The sequence below is a fragment of the Peromyscus leucopus genome, chromosome 6 (assembly GCF_004664715.2).
Source record: "Peromyscus leucopus breed LL Stock chromosome 6, UCI_PerLeu_2.1, whole genome shotgun sequence".
Lineage (NCBI taxonomy): Eukaryota > Metazoa > Chordata > Mammalia > Rodentia > Cricetidae > Peromyscus > Peromyscus leucopus.
This window is the reverse complement of record NC_051068.1, coordinates 37,966,548-37,990,460: the sequence shown is the minus strand read 5'-3', so window position 1 is coordinate 37,990,460 and position 23,913 is coordinate 37,966,548. Positions and strand designations below refer to the sequence as shown.

Sequence of the window (23,913 nt, the reverse complement as noted above, 5' to 3'; positions counted from 1 at the left end):
TGGTAAGTGACTGTTGTTGGGGGAGGCACAATCATTGCTTTTGAAGATACGGCCATCATTAGGACACGGCCATTTGCCAATAGATGGCCCCATATCTATGCTCATATGGACAGTGCTAAATGGACTTAGAAGGTTATTTTTAAAAAAAGACATGAAGTTGGGAGAGGAACATGAGGATAGTTGGACTGGGAGATAGAGTAGATTTGATCATATTTCATTGCATATGTCTGTGAAATTCAAGAATAAAAAAAAATTGTTTTTAAACTGTAAGCCCCCTTAAATTAACTTTTTAGCCAGCTTAATATATGAGCTGCTCAGCATATTCATCTTCTGTGGGTCTTAGGAGAGCTCTCTGGAGTATATTCTAAGTAGGTACTAAACAACACAAGCATGGGGAAAAGGTCTGCAGAGTTTCACACAAAATCACTTTCCTGTGTGCTATTACTTACCAGCTTGGAATTGGTGACAGGTTTATTTCTTAAGGCTGGAGGTCTATAAGCTGTTGCAACTTTAGGTTCCTCAATAGGTACTTCACTTGGAACTGCTTGGTACTTGATTGTTTTTGCTGGAAATACTCCATCCAAAAATGGCTGCCAAGAAACCTGCCATAATTCTCCATTTGATGGCACATCATACTTATGCAAGAGAGAGCCAGTATAATGCCAAATCTTATACCCATTATTAACACGTAACCTGGGAGCACATGTGGCTGTTAAAATATGCTCACCATCTGGGCACCAGGCAAAATACGTAGAATCGGAAGCCACTGGTTTAGAAATCAGTTTGTAGTTTTTAACATCCCATACTTCCATTTGTCCCCGAAGATTTCCAAATCCAGCCAGTACTAATATATGTCCATGAGGGCTATAGTAGGCTGCATTGCGAGGACCAGTCCCAAAGTCAAACACAGGATCACATTTCAGGTTGAAAACTGTCGCTTTCGCAGGCATAAAACCATAAACAGCACAAAACTCAGTAGAGCTTGAATTCCAAACTACATCATAAATTGGGCCATTTTTTGCTAAAAAAAGAATATAAGATACAAATCAACAGTAAAAAAAATATATGAATATTAGCACAAGACATAGATATAACACTCATAAGCATGCCAAACATTTTTTCAAACTTCAAAAATTAAATATTTTTGTGTGATATACTATGAGCATTAATACAAAATCGTACATTTAAGAACTCCTATAGAATTTTATTATCTTTTAAACATATTAGCAATATGGGCTCATGGGAGCCAATTATAGACTTACAGTAATATTTTATTACTAGAAATTAAAAAAAGATATTTTTTTAAATGAGGTTTTGCTAGGATGTCCAGGCTAGTCAAATTCCTGAATTCAGATGATCCTCCCAGCTCCAAAGTGCTAGGACACAGACTACAGGTGCAGACTACCATGTCCAGCAACAGTTTGTTTTTTGTTTTTTGTTTTTGAAAGAGTAACATCTGCACATTGCTATACAAATAGAAACTATAAAAACACACGCCACAAAAGTGTCTGTATCAAGGTAACCCATTTTATTTCTTGAATATCCTTTTAGAATATTTTCTTGAAATAAAGCATCTTCTCTAAATACATAAAAATTACAAAGTTCTAGTCTTTCTGTCATTTCATTTAGTACCATATTTTGGAGACTTTTCTACATTATCACATAAAAACCTGCCTGGTCCTCTGCCTCTGTAATCCATTGTAAAGCTCCCTGATCATTTCTCCAGTCTAAGTGCAGACAAACATGTGAGAACACAGCTCTAAGGTTAATAACTTGGTGATGCACCCTCACAGTGTTTCACAGTGTTCTGTGAAGCGGCTGCACCAATTTCCATGCTATCAACAGGATCTAATGGCATGGGTCTCCCTCACGTTCACACTATACAGTTTTTACTTTTTCCAACCTACTAGGTTAAATTTAAGACTTGGTTTTATTTCCATTTACTTAATTATTGTTATCTTTTAATAATTAAAATTAATTCATTTGTTTTCTGGTAGAATAATTTTCTAGTACCATTCCCATTTTCTTTCCGGTTATTGAACAGGCATTTAGGTATCTTGCAAAATGATGAAAGCTTAAGCTTACCCTTTCAACTGGTAACATTGCTGGCTTTATTCTCATTTCTGCAGCTATTTTTAAACTTACTACATCTACTTGCTGTGTTAGTTAAGTGCTCAGAGAGCTGCTATAGAAGACCACATCACCCAGAGAGTCTACTCCGACTCAGGTGCTGGCACCACGATAGCAAACTGTCTGTCTGTCAAAGTCAGGCTTGCTTGAGGATGACTTCAAGTTTCTCATGAAGAGGAATTTTATCAGAAATGTTATCATGGTATTTGGTTTTACTCACTTGATTAAGAATTTAGACTATGCCAGGCATGGTGGTGCACACCTTTAATCCCAGCACTTGGGAGGCAGAGGCAGGAGGATCTCTCTGTGAGTTTGAGTCCAGCCTGATCTACAGAGTGAGTTCCAGAACAGCACAGCCGGCTGTTACACAGAGAAACCCTGTCTCAAAAAACAAAAAACAAACAAAAAAGAATTTAGTTTGTATTACCTTTGTGGCGTGTGCGTGCACGTGCATGTGCGTGTGCATGTGCGTGTCTTTCACTGTCACTGATTTTAGCCACAGAGAAACGGTTAAGGTGTACTCACGCAATTGTACTACAGCACTTTCTCCATTTGTTGCAATGTAATGCAGCGTTTGTTCTCCATAGTAGGAAGCTCCTGTCTTGTCTACATCTGTACTAGCTATTACCAGCACAGCAGTAGCTATAACAGTGAAACAGTATTCAATTAGATTCAAAATACAAGTTAAAAATCATCTATAGACTGCTTTATATATATATATATATATATATATATATATATATATATATATATATGAATGTCAAAATTAATATTTGATAACAAAAATGAAAATTATTCACCGTACCTTTTTTATTCCACAGCATTGTAACCTTATCAGCTTTAAAAAAGCTTTTATTGGCCAGTGCTGCCTGAGGTCCAGCAAAGTTGGGGTACTGATATAATCTAACAAATGAAGGTGCACCTTTACTTCCTGGGACATAGACTGCCACCTAAGATACACATGCATAAATCAGTACTTAACTCTTAGAAACATAAAAACTGAGATGGATGTTTTTAGAATTACTTTTAAAAAAAGAGAAAAGACTTAAGTTCTACATAAATAAATAAAAACAGGAATTACCTTATAAGGTTGGCTTCCAGGTGATAAATTAAAGTCATTAACTTTTTGCAAATGTAATTTATTTGCTATTGTGTCTAAAATGAGAGGAAATGGATTAGAGATTGATAATAAGTTAACAAAAACACATCAAACTCTGAATTCATTATAAAAGGCTACTGTAACTACAAACTGTTCGTTGTAGTTTCATGTAGATGAGGCAGAGCAATCCTGTAGAAAAGGCATGGGTGAGAGCCAGACAGAACTCGGCTTGAACTCCATTAACCCATTTACTGGGGGTGTAGACTTGGGCAAGTATAAGATGATGCTAATTTTACTACCTACTTCCCAGGGATTGATTTTAAGAACACAGGCCAAGTACATGGTATATGCTCCAATAAATGTCAATTTTTATATTAAACAATTCATAGACTCCATTAGATGGTAAAGATTGTCCTCACTTGCTAATGTCAAACGTGAATATAGAAATTCTATATGATAAATAATAATATAGCTGATACTGATTACTATCCTAAGCATGGAGAATCCATGTTAATAAGTAATAGTGCTACCCTAGTTAATGAGATAAATACATCCAATAATATTTATGATGGCCCTGACCCTATAATACCACTGAGGAAAAGAAAATTCTATATCTAGATTAGGGCTAGCTTGTGGTTGAGCACTTGGCTAGCATGTGTGAAAGCCCTAGGATAGATTCTTAGCACTGAAGACAAACAAAAAACCTTTGAAAACTGTATTTAAAGTAAATAATAAAGTTATTTAGTCTTTCCATACTAAAATTGTTGTTTTCAAAGAAGTGAACTTCATTGTTAACATTCCGTGCACAAATAATTTCATCATCTGACCAGGAAGGACACCTATGGGAAAAAGTAAAACCATGTCAAAGCACTGATGCTGTTTAAGATAAAACACTAACATTACTTCTGCTACCAACAGTACTAATAGTCTTATTAAATGATGTAGCATTAAAAATATATTGTTCCACTGGGCAGATCTTTGTGAGTTTGAGGCCAGCCTGGTCTACAGAGTGAGATCCAGGAAAGGCACAAAGCTACACAGAGAAACCCTGTCTTGGAAAACAAAAAAAAAACTATATATATATGTATATATATATATATATATATATATATATATATAGAGATAGAGAGAGAGAGAGAGAGAGAGAGAGAGAGAGAGAGATCCTTTCTTTAAAAACTAAGAGATAATATTTTACTATAATATACTCCTATATACTTAAAACCCCGTAAATACCAGGATTTTAGAATAATTTATTTTCAAAGTCAATACTAGAGGAACAAAGATATACAATGACATTAGCAAGACTGTGAAAATATCACTTTCCAGACTGGAGAGGTGGCTCAACTTTTAAGAGCACTTGTTCTTGCAGATGACCAGGGCTCATTTCCTAGCACCCATCTGATAGTTCATAATTATCTGTAACTCTAATTCCAGAAGATCTGATGCTTCTGACCTCCAAGGCCAGTAGGCATACATAAGGTGCACACACATACATGCAGGCAAAACAGTCTTAAAATAAATCTAAATTTTTAAAAAATAGCACTTTAAAGCATTTATTTACCAGTTTTGCATTTTTTTCTGTATGAAAGATTTCAAACATGCTCCAGTTTTCACGTCATAAAGCTGTAGGTTGGGTACCCCAGCTGTGCCATCTTTAGAAGCTGCAATAAAAATATTTTTATAGTGATTGCTTCTAACACTTCTAAGATTTCATTCTCACAAAAATCTTAGAATAAGATTAAGAATATTAAATAAAATATTGCTTAAAATCAACTTTCCTGTCTTTAATTATGAAGCTAATCATTCGTTACTAAAACCATGACATGATAGTTGTTTGAGTTAAAGTCCATCTCTGAAATGATAAAGAATACTTGAGGGATTTCTTACTAAATCTGGCATATATTACTGTTAAAGGGATTAAGTCATGAAGGTTTTGTGCCCATCACTTATGATTCTTAACTTCCCTTCAATTTACTTGGAAAAACAAGATTCATTAGAGTCCAAGTCTTTCTTGGAAGAATAAAACCCTGAGGTTTATAATCCAACAACTAACTATTATCATTTATTTATTTAAAAAGATTGTCATTGTTAGAGAATGTTTTCCCACCTTTTTTTTTTTTAATGAGACAGGGTCATACATATCCTAGACTGACCTCAAATTCTTGTGTAGCTGAGAGTGACCTTGAACTTCTGATTGTGAGTACTGGAATTACAGGTATGAAGATACCTCATCCAGTTTATGTAGTATGGGGATCAAACCCAGGCCTTAGGAATGCTGGCAAGTACTCTACTAACTGAGTTACATCCCAGCCCCAAATAAAATATTCTTAAAATAGCCTTTATACCACTTTCTTATGTTTGTATGGATAAAGCATAGCTAGATAAAAGTTCATATATCATTACCATTAGATGGCTTTAAATGTATCAAAATAGGGCACTGTTTCCTATCCTTTTTTGTTTTGGGGACAAGGTCTCTCCAACTCACAATCTTCCTGTTTCAACCTCCTAAAAGTACTGGAATCACAAACATGTAGACTACACACTCTGTCATAACAAATGCTTGTTTGATACTATATCTATTATACCGTCTTTTGCTTATAGTGATTACTTTAAATGTTGACTAAATCATTATTATTCCAGACCTTTAGAGATTGCTTCTAGCCAACAGTTATTTATTTTCTAAATTTCCTTTTGCAGTTTTTCTTCTCCTTTATCTCATAAATTACATTTTCACTTTACTTCCTGAAGTATGTCATTAACAGTCAACCATGACTCAAAAATATTAAAAGTAAAATCCCAGAAATAACTCATTAATTTTAAATTGCATACTGTCTTAAGTGATGAAATCTTGAGCCATCCCATTGTTTATTGTTTGCTTGTTTATTTACTTATTTGTTTATTTTGAGAAAAGGTTTCACTATGTATCTCTGGCTATCCTAGAACTCACTTTGTAGAGGAGGCTGACTGACCTTGAACTCACAGAGATCCACCTGCCTCATTAATTAACTTTGTATCCACTGTATCCATACTACACCCATATTCTTCTACCCACCCAGTAGCCTCCTTGGTTGTTATATTTACTGGCAGAGGACACAGTGCTTGCAAGTAACCCTTATTTTACTTATTGAGTGGGAACACAAAAGTAGTGATGCTAGCAATTTGCTACGAAGAGCTTCCTTAAAGTGAAAAGGTCAAAGTTCTTATTTAATATAAGAAAAGGCTGCATGATTACTGACATTAGGACTGGCAATGGGAATGAATCTTCTATCCATGAAATTATGAACAACATTTTTGGGTTACTTTTTCTGTGGAACGCTAACAGTTACAAGCTACAGTCACAGCACAGTCACAGTCCCTGGTGCAGGTGAAAAGGGCCGGGGCTGTGGGTGGAGCTCAGTTGGTAGAATACTTGTCTAGCACACATGAAACCTTGTGTTTGGTCTCCAGCACCCCATGGATGGAACATGGTGGTATACACCTGAAATCTCTCCATCCAGGAGGTGGACAGTAGATCAGAAGTTCAAGATCATCCACGGCTACAGAGTTTGTGCAAGTAGCCCAGGCTACTCGATATGGAGACCACTTAAAGGATGTGGCTTACTTGCAGTCTCAGTCATACACTAAGACCCTATTCCCTGCAGATAGTGGGGGTGAGGGGTGGGGGTGTCTGCTTGACCTAAAATTACCATCTTACAGGTTATCGACTTAGTTTTCCCCACCAAATGTAACTGGTCCTGCTAGAATATTTTTACAGGGAAATACTTACTAGTGTAAGGCTGCCACGCTGCCAGGACAGTGTTATTTGGCGAGAATTCAAGGCAAACTGCTTTTGGGAGGTCGAAGGAGTGCAGTAGTCCCTTGTTAGTGACATTGATTATATTTACTCTGGTTTTAAAAGAAATTACTTCAGCAAAAATACCATTTTATAACAGCCAGCACTAACCAAAACATTCATGCCTTTTTTCAAATATAAAACACTCTAAATCATTCACTTTTTATAAAAGCTACTTTTCAGAGTTTCAAAAAACACCAAGGAAACACTTTAACTTTAAAAAAAAAAAATGTAAATTTTAACAAAAAGTATTGAGAAATAGTACAGAATTAGCAGCAAGGACCAGAAGTGCTATGACCAACTGAGTGAGCGCACAGCTAGGCTGCAGGGAGGCTGGGGGTCATCAAGTCAAAGGGAAGGCAGGCACGAGGCAGAATGCTGAAGCACACTTGTTACATTTGAGTCAATAGAAACTGTAATAGTTGGGGAAATCAGTAAGCATGTTTATGAAGATCTCAAGAGGTGTCTAACACACAGGCCTATCAAGAATTACTGTGTTACAATAATAACAAAATAGCAGTGATCATGGAATTCAAGTAGTTCCATATTGGATACTTCCTACATAATCCCATGCAGTGGCCTCACCACTTTCTGTAAATCTCTCATTTGAGCCGGGCGGTGGTGGCGCACGCCTTTAATCCCAGCACTTGGGAGGCAGAGCCAGGCGGATCTCTGTGAGTTCGAGGCCAACCTGGGCTACCAAGTGAGTTCCAGGAGAGGCGCAAAACTACACAGAGAAACCCTGTCTCGAAAAACCAAAAAAAAAAAAAAAAAAAATCTCTCATTTGAATCCTTACAAGCGTCATCATCTCTATTTTATAAACAAATACATTTAGACTTAAAAAAAAAAAATCAAATGAGTTGATCTGATCAGTATACTACTGATAAATGCTTCAGCCAAGTTTTGGAAGTTAGCTTGTCCTGACATACTGAAGTCCCAGGGTGGGGCTGCAGAGATGGCTCAGAGGTTAAAAGCAGTGGCTGCTCTTCTCGAGGACCCTTGTTGGAGTCCCAGCACTCACACAATGGCTCACAACCACCTGGAACTCCAGTCCTAGGTCTAAAGCCTCTTCTGGCTTCCATGGGCACTACACACATGGTGCACAGACACACATGCAAGCAAAACACCCATATAACCCATATACATGTAAATAAATAAATACATACTTCATTTAAATAAAAATTGAGCTGGGCATAGTGGCATATGCCTTCAATCCCAGCACTCAGAAGGCAGAGGTAAGCAGATCTCTGTGAGTTCACAGTCAGACTGATCTACATAATGAATTACAGAACAGCCAGAGCTATGCAGAGACACCGTCTCAAAAAAAAAAGAGTTGGAGATTGCCCAACCTTTAGACAATACAGCATGATGTTGTGTCTATAACTATGCTGGAATGCATTGAAGGGTATTCTGGGAGGTATTTGGCCTGTTGGCCACAGGTTTAGGTACACCCACAATTAATCTTTTTAGGGTTAATACATACATACATATAAGATGGAATATATATATATATATATATATATATACACACACATATATATTGTTTTTCAAGAAATTGCTGCAATAAACTTTATTCTGCTCATGTCTGAGGAGGATACTATGGTTAGGATAAGCAGAAACCAGTAAGAATGAGAGTATATTGCACACTTAAACAAACACACATGCACATGCATCCACCACACACAATGATTCTTTGCAAATTATAAACAATAAACAACACATCTGAAAATGAGCGATCACCCGCCCCTCGCCCCTGTTGTTGATGTGGGGGTGGGGTGTGGTGGGGGTGTGTGTGGTGGGGGGGGGTGTTGGTGTGTGGAGTTGGCGCGGGGTTGGTTGTGTGTTTGGAGGTGTGGGTTGATGGTCGGTTTGTGCTGACTTTGTGGTGGTTGTGGGTTGGGGTGTGGGTGGTGGTGTGGGTGATGTGTGGTTTTGATTGATGGGGTGTTGGTTGGTGGTGAGTGTTGGGGTGGGGGTGGTGGTTTGTGTGGGATGGGGTGAAATGGGGTGGCGGTGGCATCGGATGATAGGAATGGGATTAGAGTGGTGGTGGTATGTGGGGATGGCTGGGGGATGTGGATTGTTTTAGTCGGTGGGTGGGTTTGTTGAATGGGTGGGGTTGGGTGGGGCGGTTGGTGTTGCGGGGTTTGAGTGGGGTGGTGATGTGTGGTGGTGTGGGGGGGGTGATGGGCTGGTGTGTGGTGGTAGGGTGGGGTGTTGGTTCTCGGGATGGGGGGTGGATTCGTGGGGGGTGTTGAGTTGTGGTGGTGATTGTTGTTGTGGGGTTTGGTGTGGGGTGGGCGTGGGAGGGAGGGGGGGACTGGGTTGGTTTGGCTGTTGGTGGGGGGGGATCGTGGGGTTGTGGGCTGGGCGTGATGGATTGTGAGGGTGGTCTGTTTGGGGTTGTTTGTGGTGTGGGTGGTTTGTGGGTGTGGTTTGTTTGGGGTTGGACTGACGAGGGTGGTGGGGTGGTGATTGGGTTTGAGTGGGGAGGTGCTTGGGTGTTGGGTGGTTGGTGGCGCTGGGGTGTGGGTGGGCTGGGTTGGTGTGGGGGTGGTGGGTTGGGGTGTATCCTGTGAGTGAGTTGGTGGTGGGTGTGGTGTGTGGGTGTGGTGGGGTGGGTGTGAGCGGTGTTTTGGGATTGGGGTGTGTTTGCTGGTTGTGGTTGGGGTTGGGGTGGGGTTGGGGGGTGGGGGGGGTGGGGTGGTGGTGAGGTGGGGTGGGGGTGATGGTGGGTGTTGTTGGGGTTGGGCTGTGGGGTGGGTTGTGTTGCTTCGGTGGTGGGGGGTTGATTCTGGTGGGGGGGTTGTGGTTGGAGTGGTGGGGGGGTGGGTGGGTGGGGGGGTGGGTGGGGTTGTTTTGTGTGGTCTGTGGGGGCTGGTGCCGGTGTTGGGATTGGGGGTGGGGTGGGTGAGGTGATTGGGGTTGTTGAGTTGGCGGGCCGGGATGTTGCGGGTGGCTGTGGTGGTGTGGTGGCGGTGTGGGGTGTGTTGTTGTGTGTGAGTGTTTGGGTGGTTGGCTTGGATTGGGAGTGGTGGGTGGGGTTGGCTGGTGGGGGTTGATGGGAGCTGGGGGGTGTGGGTGGGGGGGGTGGCTGGGGGGGTGTTGTGAGGGTTGGTGGGTGTGGGCTTTGGATGGGGGTGTGGGGTTGGTGGGGCGGAGCCTGGGAGGTGGTGTTTGTGGTGGTGTGTTTGGTTTTTGGAGGTTGTGTGGGTGGTCGGGTGTTGGATTGTCTTGCTTGTTTTTGCTGTTGGTGATATTCAATAGTTATTCCTAGTTTAATAAAATTTGAAAAAATCCTATTTAAGGAAAGATCTGTTATAGTTTCTGATTAGATAACTACAAATTGACCAAGACCACAATCAATTGATACCCATATCTGATTGCCTTGCCCTGGAACAATATGTACTACTTTATAATCACATCATTTTAAGAAAATAAAGGTTAGCATCTGATATAAAAATACCTATTAAAATGATGGTACTATCTAAAACAGCATACAGGGATATATAAAAAAGATTTAAAAAGCTGGGCCATGGCAGCGCACAACTTTTATCCTAGCACTCAGAAGGCAGAGGCAGGCACATCTCTGTTAGTTCCAGGCCAGCCTGATTTACATAGTGAATGTGAGGACAGTCAGGGCTATGTAGAGAGATCCTGTCTCAAAAACAAAATAAAAACTTTAACATTGTGTCTAAGATTCAATGTGCTTATATTGTTAATGATTTGCAAGGATTTTATTGATTAGTCAATACCCTAAAAAGCAAATCAACTAATTTAACAGTCTTTAATAGTTAATTTTTAAAAAAGATCACATTTTATCTAACTTTCAGAAAATTTTAAAATATATTACCACTATAAAGAACCTTTAAATTCATTATTTTCAGACTAATGCATTATTTTTCTCTTTTTTGAAAAGCCTAACAGTATATGCTTGAAAACAAAAGAAAAATAAGTACAGATATTTGGACATTTTCTTGATCTGTGAAATAATGTAGTGACTTTAGAAAATTAGAAAGAACTGCTTTTAGGAAATCATGATCATTTAATGAAAATAATTATTTTCTTAAAAGACCAATTTTGTAATCTGATAGTTTACATAATATAAGTTATATTAATCATTCTTTCTATACTTTCATACAAAATAAAATTAATAGTATTATCTTAGTTACTGGTTTGACAGCAAAAATACAAAGTAAGTCTAAAGTAAACAAGCAAAAAATAATTTGCCGGGCGGTGGTGGCGCACGCCTTTAATCCCAGCACTTGGGAGGCAGAGCAGCGGATCTTGTGAGTTCGAGGCCAGCTGGACTACAAGTGAGTCCAGGAAAGGCGCAAAGCTACACAGAGAAACCTGTCTCGAAAAACCAAAAAAAAAAAAAAAAAAAAAAAAAAATTATTATTTTCTAAATGTGAATTTAAGAAACCCTAACCAATAACTTAGAACACTATTTGAAATAACTTTTTGATTACCTCAGTAATATTTTTTTCACAATTATTTTTAATTCTGAGTCACTACACAACTCAATTTATGGCATTTATATAAGAACACCTTTGAGGGTGTTCAAAGTACTCTCATTACACATAACAACAAAGGCACATGACAATGAGACTTTATCAATGATAACCAATACATGCTTTTCAAATCATGCCAGCTGTGTAATATTCATTGTGCCCATAAAATTTTCCATAAATGAGCACTAACTTTTCTCCATTGTTCCAGGCAAACAATGTCCCATCCTTACTAAAAGTGTAGACTTTGCAATTTTTTCCAGATTCCCTGAAAAAAAAAAAAGTTTAAATTAAAAGGCATTAATAATACTTTCCAAAAAATCTGATTGAAAAATCTACAATCCATTAATTAAATGACTTGATTAATTTATACAAATTTTAGAAACTATTCTAAAATATTGTCTATTTAAATAGTTCATCTCTTAAAATGTAAATGTTAGCAACCATTGTAAAGTATGCTGGAAACTGGATAAATCTTCAGAAAAATAGATCATTTTTTCTTGAGGTAGTCTGAATGAGAATGGCCCGCATAGGCTCATGGATTTGAACATTTAGTCATCTGGAATGGCACTACTTGAGAAGGACTAGGAGGTGTGGCTTCATTGGAGAAAGCATGTCACTGGGGGTGGGCTTTGGGGTTTCAAATGCTCTAGGCAGGACCAGTGGCACTCTTTCTTCCTGCTGCCTCTGGACCCAGATGTAGAACTCTCAGCTACTCTCCAGCACCATGTCTGCCTACATGCCGCCATGCTCCCCACCATGATGACAATGGACTAAATCTCTGAAACTATAAGCAAGCCCCAATTAAATGTTTTCTTAGAGTTACCATGGCCATGGTGTCTCTTCACAGCAATAGAACACCAACTAAGACAGTGACCACAGAAGGCAAAACAATGAAACTGAATGTGAAAGTTATTAGCTGTCACCCCTGAGCAAGCTGAGGGACAGCACTGCAGAGGCTTTGTAGAGACTGGCCCCATACTACCTGCATAACAAAACAATAGTGGGCAGAATACCCTCGAGTACTAAAAGGGCTCTTGGATTTGAAAGACTAAGCTATTCTATCAATTTCCCCAGTAGAGACTTAATGTATAAAAACAAGGCAAGAGCTGGGCAGTGGTGGCTACACCTTTAATCTCAGCACTCTTTGGAAGGCAGAGCCAGGCAGATGTCTGGGAGTTCAAGGCCAGTCTGGTCTAAGAGTGAGGTCCAGGACAGGCACCAAAACTACACAGAAACCTTGTCTTGAAAAGAACAACAACAAAATTAATAACAATACTAAAAACAATACATAGATCTTAGTAAATGGTGATACAGGCTTCTGAATATCATCTGTGGAAATATGACCAGTATCAACATTCTATCAAGAAATCAACACTGTAAGTATTACAACTCTCTACTGGAGATGACCACTGTGAATATATCTAATAACAATGAAACTTAGCCAGACAGAAATGTGAGTATACACGTACATGTCTACTGATGTAGTGATATTAAGTGGGGAACTTTGTGGCAAACAAATATTTCAATTGCCAAGTAACAGCAAAGGCAATAAGAGTGACCAATACGCCCCTTTAAACACCACCACCTCATTAATTTACCTTAAGGTATTTTTGCGTCTGCTTTCATTAAATTATGGTAACTTATACTCATTTTATAGACAATGAAACTTACAAAATACCTTTCCCATAAAAACAGCTATGAACAAGATGTCTCCTGCCTTATTGTAGTATAACTCGTTCTCAAACCTGAAGACAGAAAATTTCTATTCTTATTAATTCCTCCCAGGTTTTAGCTTATTCTAACCTACTCATACCTACCTACCTCATTTTGACTCTGTAATCATACCCTTATTTCAATGGTTATAAATAGCATTTGTTTGTTTTATGAGATGAGGTTTCTCTGTGTAGCCCTGGCTGTCCTGGAAGCTACTCTATAGACCAGGCTGGCCTAGAGCTGAGAGATCCACCTGACTCTGCCTCTCAGATGCTGAAATAAAAGGCGAGAATCACCACGCCTACCTCACAAACAGTATTTTAATAACTTGTATTAGAACTGTGTTTAGGACTGATGTCAATTTTACTACATTACAGAATCCAGAGGTTAATTCTTTTCTTTCTTTTTTGGTGAGATTCTGTTTATTTTTATTTTATGCATATGAGTGTTTTACCTGAATGTCAACCTGTGTACTACATGCATACAGTGCCTGGGGAAGCCAGAAAGGTCACCAGATCTCTGGGACTGGAGTCCCAGCAGGTTATGCGTTGCTGTGTGGGTACTGGGAGTTGAACCGTGGTCCTCTGGAAGAGCAGTCAGTGCTCTTAATCACTTTTCTGTCTTTCATCCATCAATTCTTTTCTAAATCTTGGCAAATGAAAAATGTTGGCTATTTTCCTTGCAAATATATAATAGATGTAATGTATAAATTATATACACTTATAATTTACTTATTTTTTGAGACAGAGTCTCACTATGTAGCTCTGGATGTCCTGGACCCCACTATGTAAACCAGGCTGGCTTTTAACTCTGAGATCTTCTTGCCTCTGACTCCTGAGTGCTTGGATTAAAGAGGTGGAGCTGCCCAGTCAATGTGATTTTTTTTAAATAAAAAACTTTAAGTAAATACAAAATGTAGGTACTCATTGCCAACCTCAAATGTTCATTCAAATACTAAAATAAACAAAACATCAGAGGCTAAAGAGGTAGCTCAGCAGTTAAGAGCACTGGCTGCTCTTCCAGAGGACCTTGGTTCAATTCCCAGTACCCACGTGGAGAGTCACAGTCTCTAACTCCATTCCCCGGGGATCTGATGCCTTCTTCTGGCCTCTGCAGGTACGGTACACATGGGATACACAGACATTACATGTGTGCAAAAAACCCAGATACATAGTATTTTTTTAAAAATTCAATCAAATGTTACATCATTTTATGCAAATACTTCAACATACATCTCTAACTGGTAAAGACAGTTTTAAAACATCATAATGAAAACCATGCCATATCATCTCACAAAATAACTCCTTACTATCATGTAACATTCAGTACTTATATTGGATTTGGATTGTTTCTTTCTCTTAGGTTTCTGTTCATTTGTTTTCCAGTATGAGAAACTAGGCCCAGTGCCTGGCATCTACAAAGCAATTACTTTTCAACTAATCTCTATTCCTGGCCCTTTTTATTCCTCATTAAATTGCCCAGGCTAAACCCCGAGCAGGCCTTGATTGAAACTGTTTTCTAAGAGCTCCCTGGGTCATTCTAATGAAGAGCCAGAAGGATACATCTAAAATATTGGCAAGACTCAGTTTTGAAATCTTTTAAAAAACTTTCTGAACTTGGGTTTGTTCCCCAACAATGGGGGAAAAACCCTTTATGAGAAGGGAAATTCCAATTCCCAAGGAAGCTGCTGCATCTCCTTGTTCTGCTCTCACAGAGAGTGAGGTTGTGCTGGATTCAACCATCTATTCTAGAAAAGACTAGGCTAGCTCATCTTCTAATACCACCGCTTGTTCTCAACTTAGGGGACTGAAAGCCACACTTGAACATGCTGCTTCCATGATCACTGCTCAAAGTACGGTAAGGGAGAAGTTCTGACATTTAGATTCAAAACAAACACTAAAACAAACTATCTAGCTGGGCAGTGGTGGCGCACACCTTTAATCCCAGCACTGGGGAAGCAGAGGCAGGCGGATCTCTGTGAGTTCAAGGCCAGCCTGGTCTATGGTGCGAGATCCAGGAAAGGCACAAAGCTACACAGAGAAACCCTGTCTCGACACCCCCCCCCCAAAAAAAAAAAAACACTATCTAATTACAGCTATCTTAGGATTCCATCTTCAGGCTAGGTATTTAATCCACTCAGACAATCTCGCTACATCCTAAAGCTTGAGAGGCATTAGTCTAAACCACAATTTCTTTCTGATTACAAAATATCCCATTATTCTTCCTGCATTTACTAATAAGTCCTACAAAGAACCTGTATTCATAAACTATTTGTTTACTATGAAATGTGGAGCTTTTTAAGCCAGGTGTGGTGGCACATACCTTTAGTCCCAGCACTCAGGAGGCAGTGGCAGGTGGATCTCTGAGTTTGAGGCCAGCCTGGTCTACAAAGCAAATTCCAGGACAGTCAGGGCTACACAAAGAAACTCTGTGTGTCTGGGGGTAGGGGTGGGATTGTACCATGCTATATATGGTATGGAGGTGGAGAATCATTTTATTTTTCTGGAGTATTCATGTACTTAATATTTTTATTCTGCAGTATAATCCTTAATGTTCAAATTGTCTCTTCTTAGGTTGGTATTAAACTCTTTCCAGTTGATTCCTATGACCCTTTCATAAGGTCCATCATTCTTTCATCACTGCTTACTGACTTTAAACTGGACAGAACTAGGATTCAAATGTAGGTCAAAGATGGATGGCCCCAACATTGCATCTTGGGGTGACTGTCCAGGCAGCCAGATATCTCCCGTTCCTTATAGTTTTGGAAGTTGTTTGCTCTGCACTAACTTTTTACTCAGGATCTTTGATGGAGTTGAAGACTAGGTAGTTATAGTTGTAGTTACAGAGCTTTGGACTCATCAAGATAGAATAATGGGGTATTTTCTCCAAATATGCCAATTACATTGTAAATGTAATTCTTACCTGATAAATGTTCTTATATTTTATCATTTTATTATGTTAGAGTTAAAACTTCTCCTTTTTATTTAGACAAAAGGGGGAAAATGTTGTGGAATATTCCTTTACACCGTGTGAAGGTATGTCACTGTGACTATTTTAATAAAAAGCTAAATGGCCAATACCTAGGCAGGATTTTGGGGGCAGAGAGAATGCTGGGAAGAAAGAAAGGCAGAGTTGCAAGTGGACACAGAGGTGGTCTTCTTTCTGTAGGTCTAGAAAATTCTGTCTACATGAGGGCTGTCATCTAAGGAATGGCTTAATCTACTGATAGATTCAAAATGTGAACAGACTATTGGAAGGTGGTCAAACTATGGAAGACAGACTCTGGTTAGGCCACTAATGGACATATGCCCTGGGGTAGGGGCTACATCTTGCCCTGGCCTCTTCCTGTTGCTGTTCAGTTCTGCTTCCTGGCCTCCATGATGTGAAGAAAGTCCTCTGCAACCTGCTACTATTAGGTTCTGCCCAAGTGCAAGGGACCAGTCAGCCACTGTAACCCAAATAAATTCCTTCCTTTGTTTACTCAGATATGTGGTCATACCAACATAAAGGTAGCAGAATTACTTTATCTTTCAATAGCCCTTAAGTAACAATAACAATTTCTAGCTTATAATAATGCTGCTAAATGCATTAAATAATTATGCAGATATTCATAAGATTATACTGCCACCCCAACATGAGTTAAATTCACTTGTTTCATTTGGTCATTCTAATTTTTCTATTCTTATCCATTTTATTATTTAAGAGAATTATATATAGACCAATGTCAAAACTATATGTATAGCAAAGTTCATTAACAGATTAATTATTATTACTATTATCATCACAGATATTATCATTCATTACCAGGTTATCATTTTTATTCAGTTTTGTTTTAACCTTCCATGGTTTCTTTCTGGGAAAAAAATATATCTATTCAGATATATATTAAGCACATATATTTTACTTTCTTCCTTTTTTATGCCATTTTCATCTCCTGGCAGCATAGTGATTACTAATAGTGACTTAATTATCATATTTGCAAATTTTTCTCATTCTAGTAGATGAAACTTTTCCAAACTAAATGCATGAACTCAATTACAGTAACATTTATACTTCTCCTTGCTAAGCCATTAATTCTTTTTTCCCTCTTTTTTTTTTTTTTAAGATTTTTATTAGTGTGCACATGTACCATATACCTATGGAAGCCAGAAGAGGGTGTTTCATCCATTAGACTCAGAATTGTAGGTAGTTGTGAGCCACCTGATGTAGGTGCTGGGAATCTAACTTGGATCCTCTGAAAGAGCAGTACTTAACTACTGAGCCATCTATCTAGCCCCTAAGTCATTGATTTTCAAATCTGAAGAGTATTTTTTCATGGCAAAGAATAAGTATTCTTTCCATCTTGTTAATAAAACATCCCAAGAAACTAGCTTACCTAATATTTTTCTTTTTGGTCAATGGGCTGAGAGATGGCTCAAAAATTAAGAGCATTCATTGCTCCTCCAGAAGACCCAGCTTCAGTTTCCAGCATCCACTTGGCAGCTCACAACTATCTGTAACCCCACCTCCAGGGAATACAACACCCTCCTCTGGATTCCATGGGCACCAGCACATAAGTTTTGCATAGACACATACATAAAACACCCACCCACATAAAAACTAAAACATTTTACAAAATATCAACAAAAACCTTTTGGAGTGCATTGTATGTTTCTTATATATCATTTGACAGAAGCTATACCTTGGAAGCACTGTGCTTTCTGTAAAGTGTGGTGGTCCATTCACCATGTACAGTCCTTCCGATCCTCGGACTAAAGAAAACAATGGAAAGAAGCTTGTTTACTCTGCTAAGAAATACCCAGTGATATTACTGGATGTTAATGAAAAGCAAAGGGCTTTCAAAATACAGTGAAATCATGAAACATTTCCTTATACTATAGAATGGTAACATTTCAAGTCCCCTTTCTTGCCTTTTCACTTCAAAATCATATAACTGAATAGAAATAAATCTGCAACTTGAAAACTTCAAAACAATGTAACCATCAAAACAAAAGCAACTGGGTCACAGTAGAAAGGGCATGAACTTAGCTAGACACAGTTAAACAAAGAGAACAGTAACAAATTTAAACAATCCAAGGGAAAGACAGAAAATGTCAACAATCAAAAAGAAGCTTAAAAAGAAGCTGGAAAGAAGAAAAAAGACTGGAAGAAGCTGGAAAAAGAAAACAGGCTGCAGGCCTAAAAGAAAATGGATGTTAGGTTAAGCAATGTGTCTTAATAAAACCAAGAGTTTCGGACTGATTTCTAAAACCAGACTTGCATTTTGAAAAGATCAGTCTGGTACAATGTAGAAAATAAACTAGACATAGAAAGTCTGTATTAGTTGTCAGAGAAGACTGTGGATATTTGATTCAGAGAGGAGCAATAGGGATGAAAAGCAGGAAACGAGGATGTAACATGTAGGAAAATGTAACAGGACTTAATGATGGGTTGCTACTTCAACAGCACTTCAAGTACCCAAGAGAAGAAAATTGAACTAATGCTCAAGGCTTCTATAACATTTCCATTTCTCCTAGTCAGACTCTTCGACCCTTCTTAGTTACTAGGGAAGCAATAAATTAATATATGGGGTGGGGCTTAGCTCCAATTCTAATCCTCTCCTTTCTTTCTCCAAGAACTGTTAAGAGACAGTTATTAAAATAATACTTAGCCTGACTAAGAATTAACTAGCTCAATTTCAGGTATCAGGAAGTCCAAAAGAACAGTAAATAATTTTAGTTAGAATGAAAGTAAAGGAACCATAAATGATATCTACATCTTTATGGAGTAGCCAGTTTAGTAAATAGAAAACATGTAAGTAGACACATAAAACCTCTAAGTTTGTTTGACATACGTAAGCAAACAGCTGGATGCCACTTTCTCATATGCAGAATACTAGCTGGACTATTTTGGGAAGACAGCCCCCATCAGTACCCTACAATAGAATGGAGCCTACCAAGCTGCTTTGTCCATTTCAAAACTGAAAGTCTGTACACAATGACTTACAGACTATTGATGTGCTCCTGTGTGCTAAGTGTTGCTGGAGGGCAACACTGGAGTACTGGAGATTTGAAAAGACTTTACCACTTTCTTCAGGGTGAATTCTAGCTGGGTGTGGTGGCACTCCTATCATTCCAATACTCAGGTGACTGAGGCAGGAACACAAAAGAGTCTGAGGCCAGTTTGATCCACTGCTATAATTTGAATCAGTGCTGAAGATAATCATTTAAAAAAAAACTATAATGAAATTTGTAAAATGTTCAATACCAAAATATGTCCTAGACTTTAACACTGTGAAGGTTTGTGAACTTTTTTTTTTGATATGAGACAAGGCCTCATAATGTATCCCCATCTGGCCTAGCTAGATCTCTCTGTATAAACCAGGTTGGCCTGGAACACATAGATCAGCCTCCAGTGAGGTACTATGCCTCTTTATACATTTGTTATTAAATGTATAATGATGGAACTTTATACATTATAAACCATTATTATTATTATTTTTACTTTGTGTGTGTGTGTTAATCAACCTTATATATATTAAGTGTATCTACCATTGAGCTACCTCTATAAGCCCCGAAGTTTTCTTTACAGCATTAAAATTCTGCTACTATACAGGGAAGGCGGCAGCATTTCTCAGCAGCACCAAACCTGCTGCAATGTACATAAGATACATTAGAATTTAGAATAGGCTGTATTTTCTTAATATTATAATTAATTTTATTAAGAGTCAGTATCTCACTGTGTAGCGTTGGCTAGCCTGGAACTTTCCTAAGTAAACCAGACTGGCCTTGAATTCACAGAAATCTAACTATCTCTGGCCCCTAGCACTGGGATTAAAGGCATGTCCTACCACATCCAGCATAATCCATATGGTAACAAACATTATAGGGATAAAACAAATAAAGATTTAAAACTAGGGCATTTATTAAGGCCATACCTTAGTTGTACATTATGTAGAAATTTAGCCAGTGTAAGGTCACTCTCACAAAGGTGTAGTAGAATCTAATACACTAAAGAGCTTTTTCAGAATTTATATACAAATCCAGAATAGAATGGCAAGCTGTCAGCACAGTCCTAGTAAGGCTGCACTACAACTCTAAAATGCGAATGTGATCAAAGTGTTCTTTTAACTCTCACTGCAAGCCCAAGCGCATGTGCTTAAACTGATGGACCAAGAACAGGAAGCTTTTCCTCACCTCACCTCAGCTACCTATGTTCTAGAACAGGAAGCTTTTCCTCACCTCACCTCAGCTACCTATGTTCTAGAACAGGAAGCTTTTCCTCACCTCACCTCAGCTACCTATGTTCTAGAACAGGAAGCTTTTCCTCACCTCACCTCACCTCAGCTACCTATGTTCTAGAACAGGAAGCTTTTCCTCACCTCACCTCAGCTACCTATGTTCTAGAACAGGAAGCTTTTCCTCACCTCACCTCAGCTACCTGTGTTCTAGAACAGGAAGCTTTTCCCCAGCTCTAGTGACACTTTTCACTAGTAGCACTGATCCTCTACATTGTTCATTTCTAGCAACAGGGATTAGACAACCATAAGGGTTTTTCTAAAATTTGTATTGAAGATTTATACTTCATACTGAGGCAGATGGTAAACCCCAAAATAGTAGCAGTAAGGAAAAACAGCAACAAGAAAAACAAAACCCATGTCAACCATACTCTTACACAGAATTGAAGTCTTAGAAAACAACATGTGCCATTTTAAAAGCCAGTGTGAAAACTGCCACGCTTTTCTGGCTCAAGTAACATTCAATGCCTCATGTAATCTATTCTTGGTATCTGCCTTTTTTAGGGACAAGAGAAATCTTGAGCCAAATTAATCAACTGCTTTTCCACACGCACATGCTCATGTTCTTATTTATTTGATTTTATTTTTAATTTATTGGCTTATTTACTTTTGAAACAGAGTCTCGCATTGTACTTTAGGCTGTCCTGGAACTCACAGCATTTCTCCTGACCAAGTCTCCTGGGTGCTAGGATTATAGGTGTAAGCCCCCACATCTAGCTGTTCACATTCACGTTCTTAAAATAGGAAACTCTGAAAACAAAATACCCAAAGTTACCTTTCATGAATATGTATATTGAATGAAAATGAGCACATAACCTCTCCAAGGTACGTACTGTTGAGGAGATTTTACTGTAGGTATGAGGGAGAGAACAGCCAGAGGCATCTGAAGTGTCCAGACTCAACCAGACCATGAGGAGGGAGAGAGTAAGGGGGAGAGAAAGAGGAGAAGAGAAAGGGAGCCAAGATAACGAAGAAAGATAGCCGAGAGCATGGCTGAAATGGCAGACTTTACAGGTCTCGGGAGCTATGGGAAGGGAGGGAAGTGGCTGGGTTAGAGAGGTTTAGAGTAAGGGGTATGGTGAAAACAGCTGAGAGGAGACAGGATGCTGCAACAGGTACCTGCAATTGCTGAGAGAGAATAGAGGCTGGCATGTGCTAACAGGCACCATGGTCAGTCATTTGTCCTGAGTTTCTTGGGAATCTGACATATGTGTAATAAAATCTTCTAGGAACACACACACACACACACACACACACACACACACACACACACAAACCAAAAGAACCTAAGTAAGATGAACACTACTGTGCCAGTGTCAACGTCCTAGTTTTGCTAAAAATTTAATGTTTATGTTATGTCATCATTGGAGAAGGCTAAGTACTTTCCTTTTTTTTTTAACTGTTCTGCAACTTTCATGAGTCTTAAATGATATCCAAATTAAAACGTTTTTTAAAAAATTATTTTTAAAAAAATTATTTAGTAATAATTTGATGACAGGATAGCAGAACTTTAAGACTTCAATATTTATCAAAAATGGCTTTGCTTTTAGAACAGCAGACAAAAATCTGTAGACTCAAAGCTTTTAAATAAATGTGACACACACTCACACACACATATATCATTCTGATAAGGAATTCAGAGTATAGTGTTTGAATGTGACAAAGTGAAGAGAATGTAAAATTTGCTAAAATAGTGTATTTACACTCAGTATGAATCCGTTTTTGATGATTAGGGAGTTGGTATAATGGATATCATTTTTACATACCTAACATCAAGTCATTCTTTAGGAAATACTAACTTCCTTTAAGAATATTCAAGGGAAAGAATATAATTCGGCCCTGATCTCCTGATTAATAGTTGTATGATATAAGGATGAAGAGTGAAGTCAAGGCAAAGACAGCCAGCCTTGAGATTTCTGTTGGGAATGCTGGCCAAACAACAAAACACTCTTTCCTTTGGAGTTACTAAACTGGTTGACTATCTAACTGAGGATGAATTTGTCTCCTTTAATGAAGGAAAAGCAAGAACCAGGGAATAAAAAAAAACTTTTTATTGACACTAAAAAAAAAAAGTGTTTAAAGACTCCCTTTTTACATGTTTTGGTCTTTTCTCATTTTTGACTTAGAATCATAACAATAAAATTCACTGTTAAGCTCCAAATTATTCACAGATATAAAAATCCATAAGCATAAGTTAAACAAAATTTGGGAATTTAAAAACTTAAAAATAAGAATGTTCAAAAGATTAAGCAGTACATTTTATTGGCAGAATATAGAGTGGAAATATCTGAGGATTATCCTGACCCTGCAAATTTGTAGTGTAAATCTGGCCAAGAAATCTTTGGGCATCTAAGAATTATGAGACTATGAGAAAGTGTCAGAACAAAGACTTTAACTTTGAGCATTGTAAGAAAAATTGTTAATTTGATTATACACAAACAATCTATTCTTCATTAACTTATTTTCCTATGTCTACTGTCTATTATTTACTGGGTTTCCAGACTAGGTATTAAAAAGAATGAATAAGACTCAATCCCTAATACCAAGAAATTCACAGTCTAGCAGGGAAAAAATAAATCTAAACATAGAATTTCCTTTGTGAAGTGTAACAAAAAAAAATTCCCCTAGTATATAGAAGGTATAAAAATAGCTCAGAAAGTGGCCGGGAAGTATGGGAAATTGCTTGGAAGAAGCTTGCAAAACCAACAGAAAGAATAGGATAATCCCAAAGAATAGTTTAAAGGATTTATTGAACAACTCGGTACTGATGGAATACAAGATAATGGGATGGAAAAGCAATAATGTCAAGAGCTATTCCAGGATTACAAGTGATCCATATGATGGGCTAAACAGGATCTACTTTACACTGGCTCAAAAGGGCAGAATATTTAATAGATTTTTAATGTACGAATTTTTAAATAGTATCCAGATACTCATTTAGTATTAAAACCTCTAAGTAACAGAGTCATCTTTATGAAGCTAGAGAAACTATTTATTTAATTACATAATTATCCCATTTAAACAGTCTCAGAGGGCTGGAGAGACGGCTTAACATTAAGAGTACTTGCTGCTCTTCCAGAAGACCCCGGTTCAGTTCTCAGCACTCCCTTAGGGTGGGGCTCACAACTGTAACTCCAGCTCCTGGGAATCTTAAGGGGCCTCTTAAGGACTGCACTCCGATTCACATGCTCACACACAGACACATAAGTTTAATAATAAATCTAAACAAAACAAAATAATCTCAGTCTGGCATAGTGTTTAGCAGATTATAGCTACCATCTTACAAATATTTGGTGAATAAATTATGGTAGTCTAAATGAATAGGAGTACGAATGGATCTTAAAACGT

The 23,913-nt window shown here is 38.2% G+C and overlaps 1 protein-coding gene across 2 annotated transcripts in view; it reads right to left on the bottom strand.

The window, feature by feature from the left end:
- The window catches only part of Eif2a (eukaryotic translation initiation factor 2A), a 30,325-nt gene that overhangs the window by 5,400 nt on the left and 1,012 nt on the right, over positions 1-23,913 (bottom strand). The window contains exons 2-10 of one of the 2 annotated variants that reach the window (XM_028882165.1): positions 17,971-18,040; positions 11,767-11,841; positions 6,996-7,114; positions 4,791-4,890; positions 3,986-4,068; positions 3,212-3,285; positions 2,936-3,080; positions 2,656-2,772; positions 450-1,021 (exon numbers count right to left, since the gene is read on the bottom strand). In XM_028882165.1, the coding sequence (XP_028737998.1) occupies positions 450-1,021; positions 2,656-2,772; positions 2,936-3,080; positions 3,212-3,285; positions 3,986-4,068; positions 4,791-4,890; positions 6,996-7,114; positions 11,767-11,841; positions 17,971-18,040 (1,355 nt within the window). The remainder of the gene's footprint in view (positions 1-449; positions 1,022-2,655; positions 2,773-2,935; positions 3,081-3,211; positions 3,286-3,985; positions 4,069-4,790; positions 4,891-6,995; positions 7,115-11,766; positions 11,842-17,970; positions 18,041-23,913) is intronic. The other variant, XM_028882167.1, reaches the window with a different exon arrangement.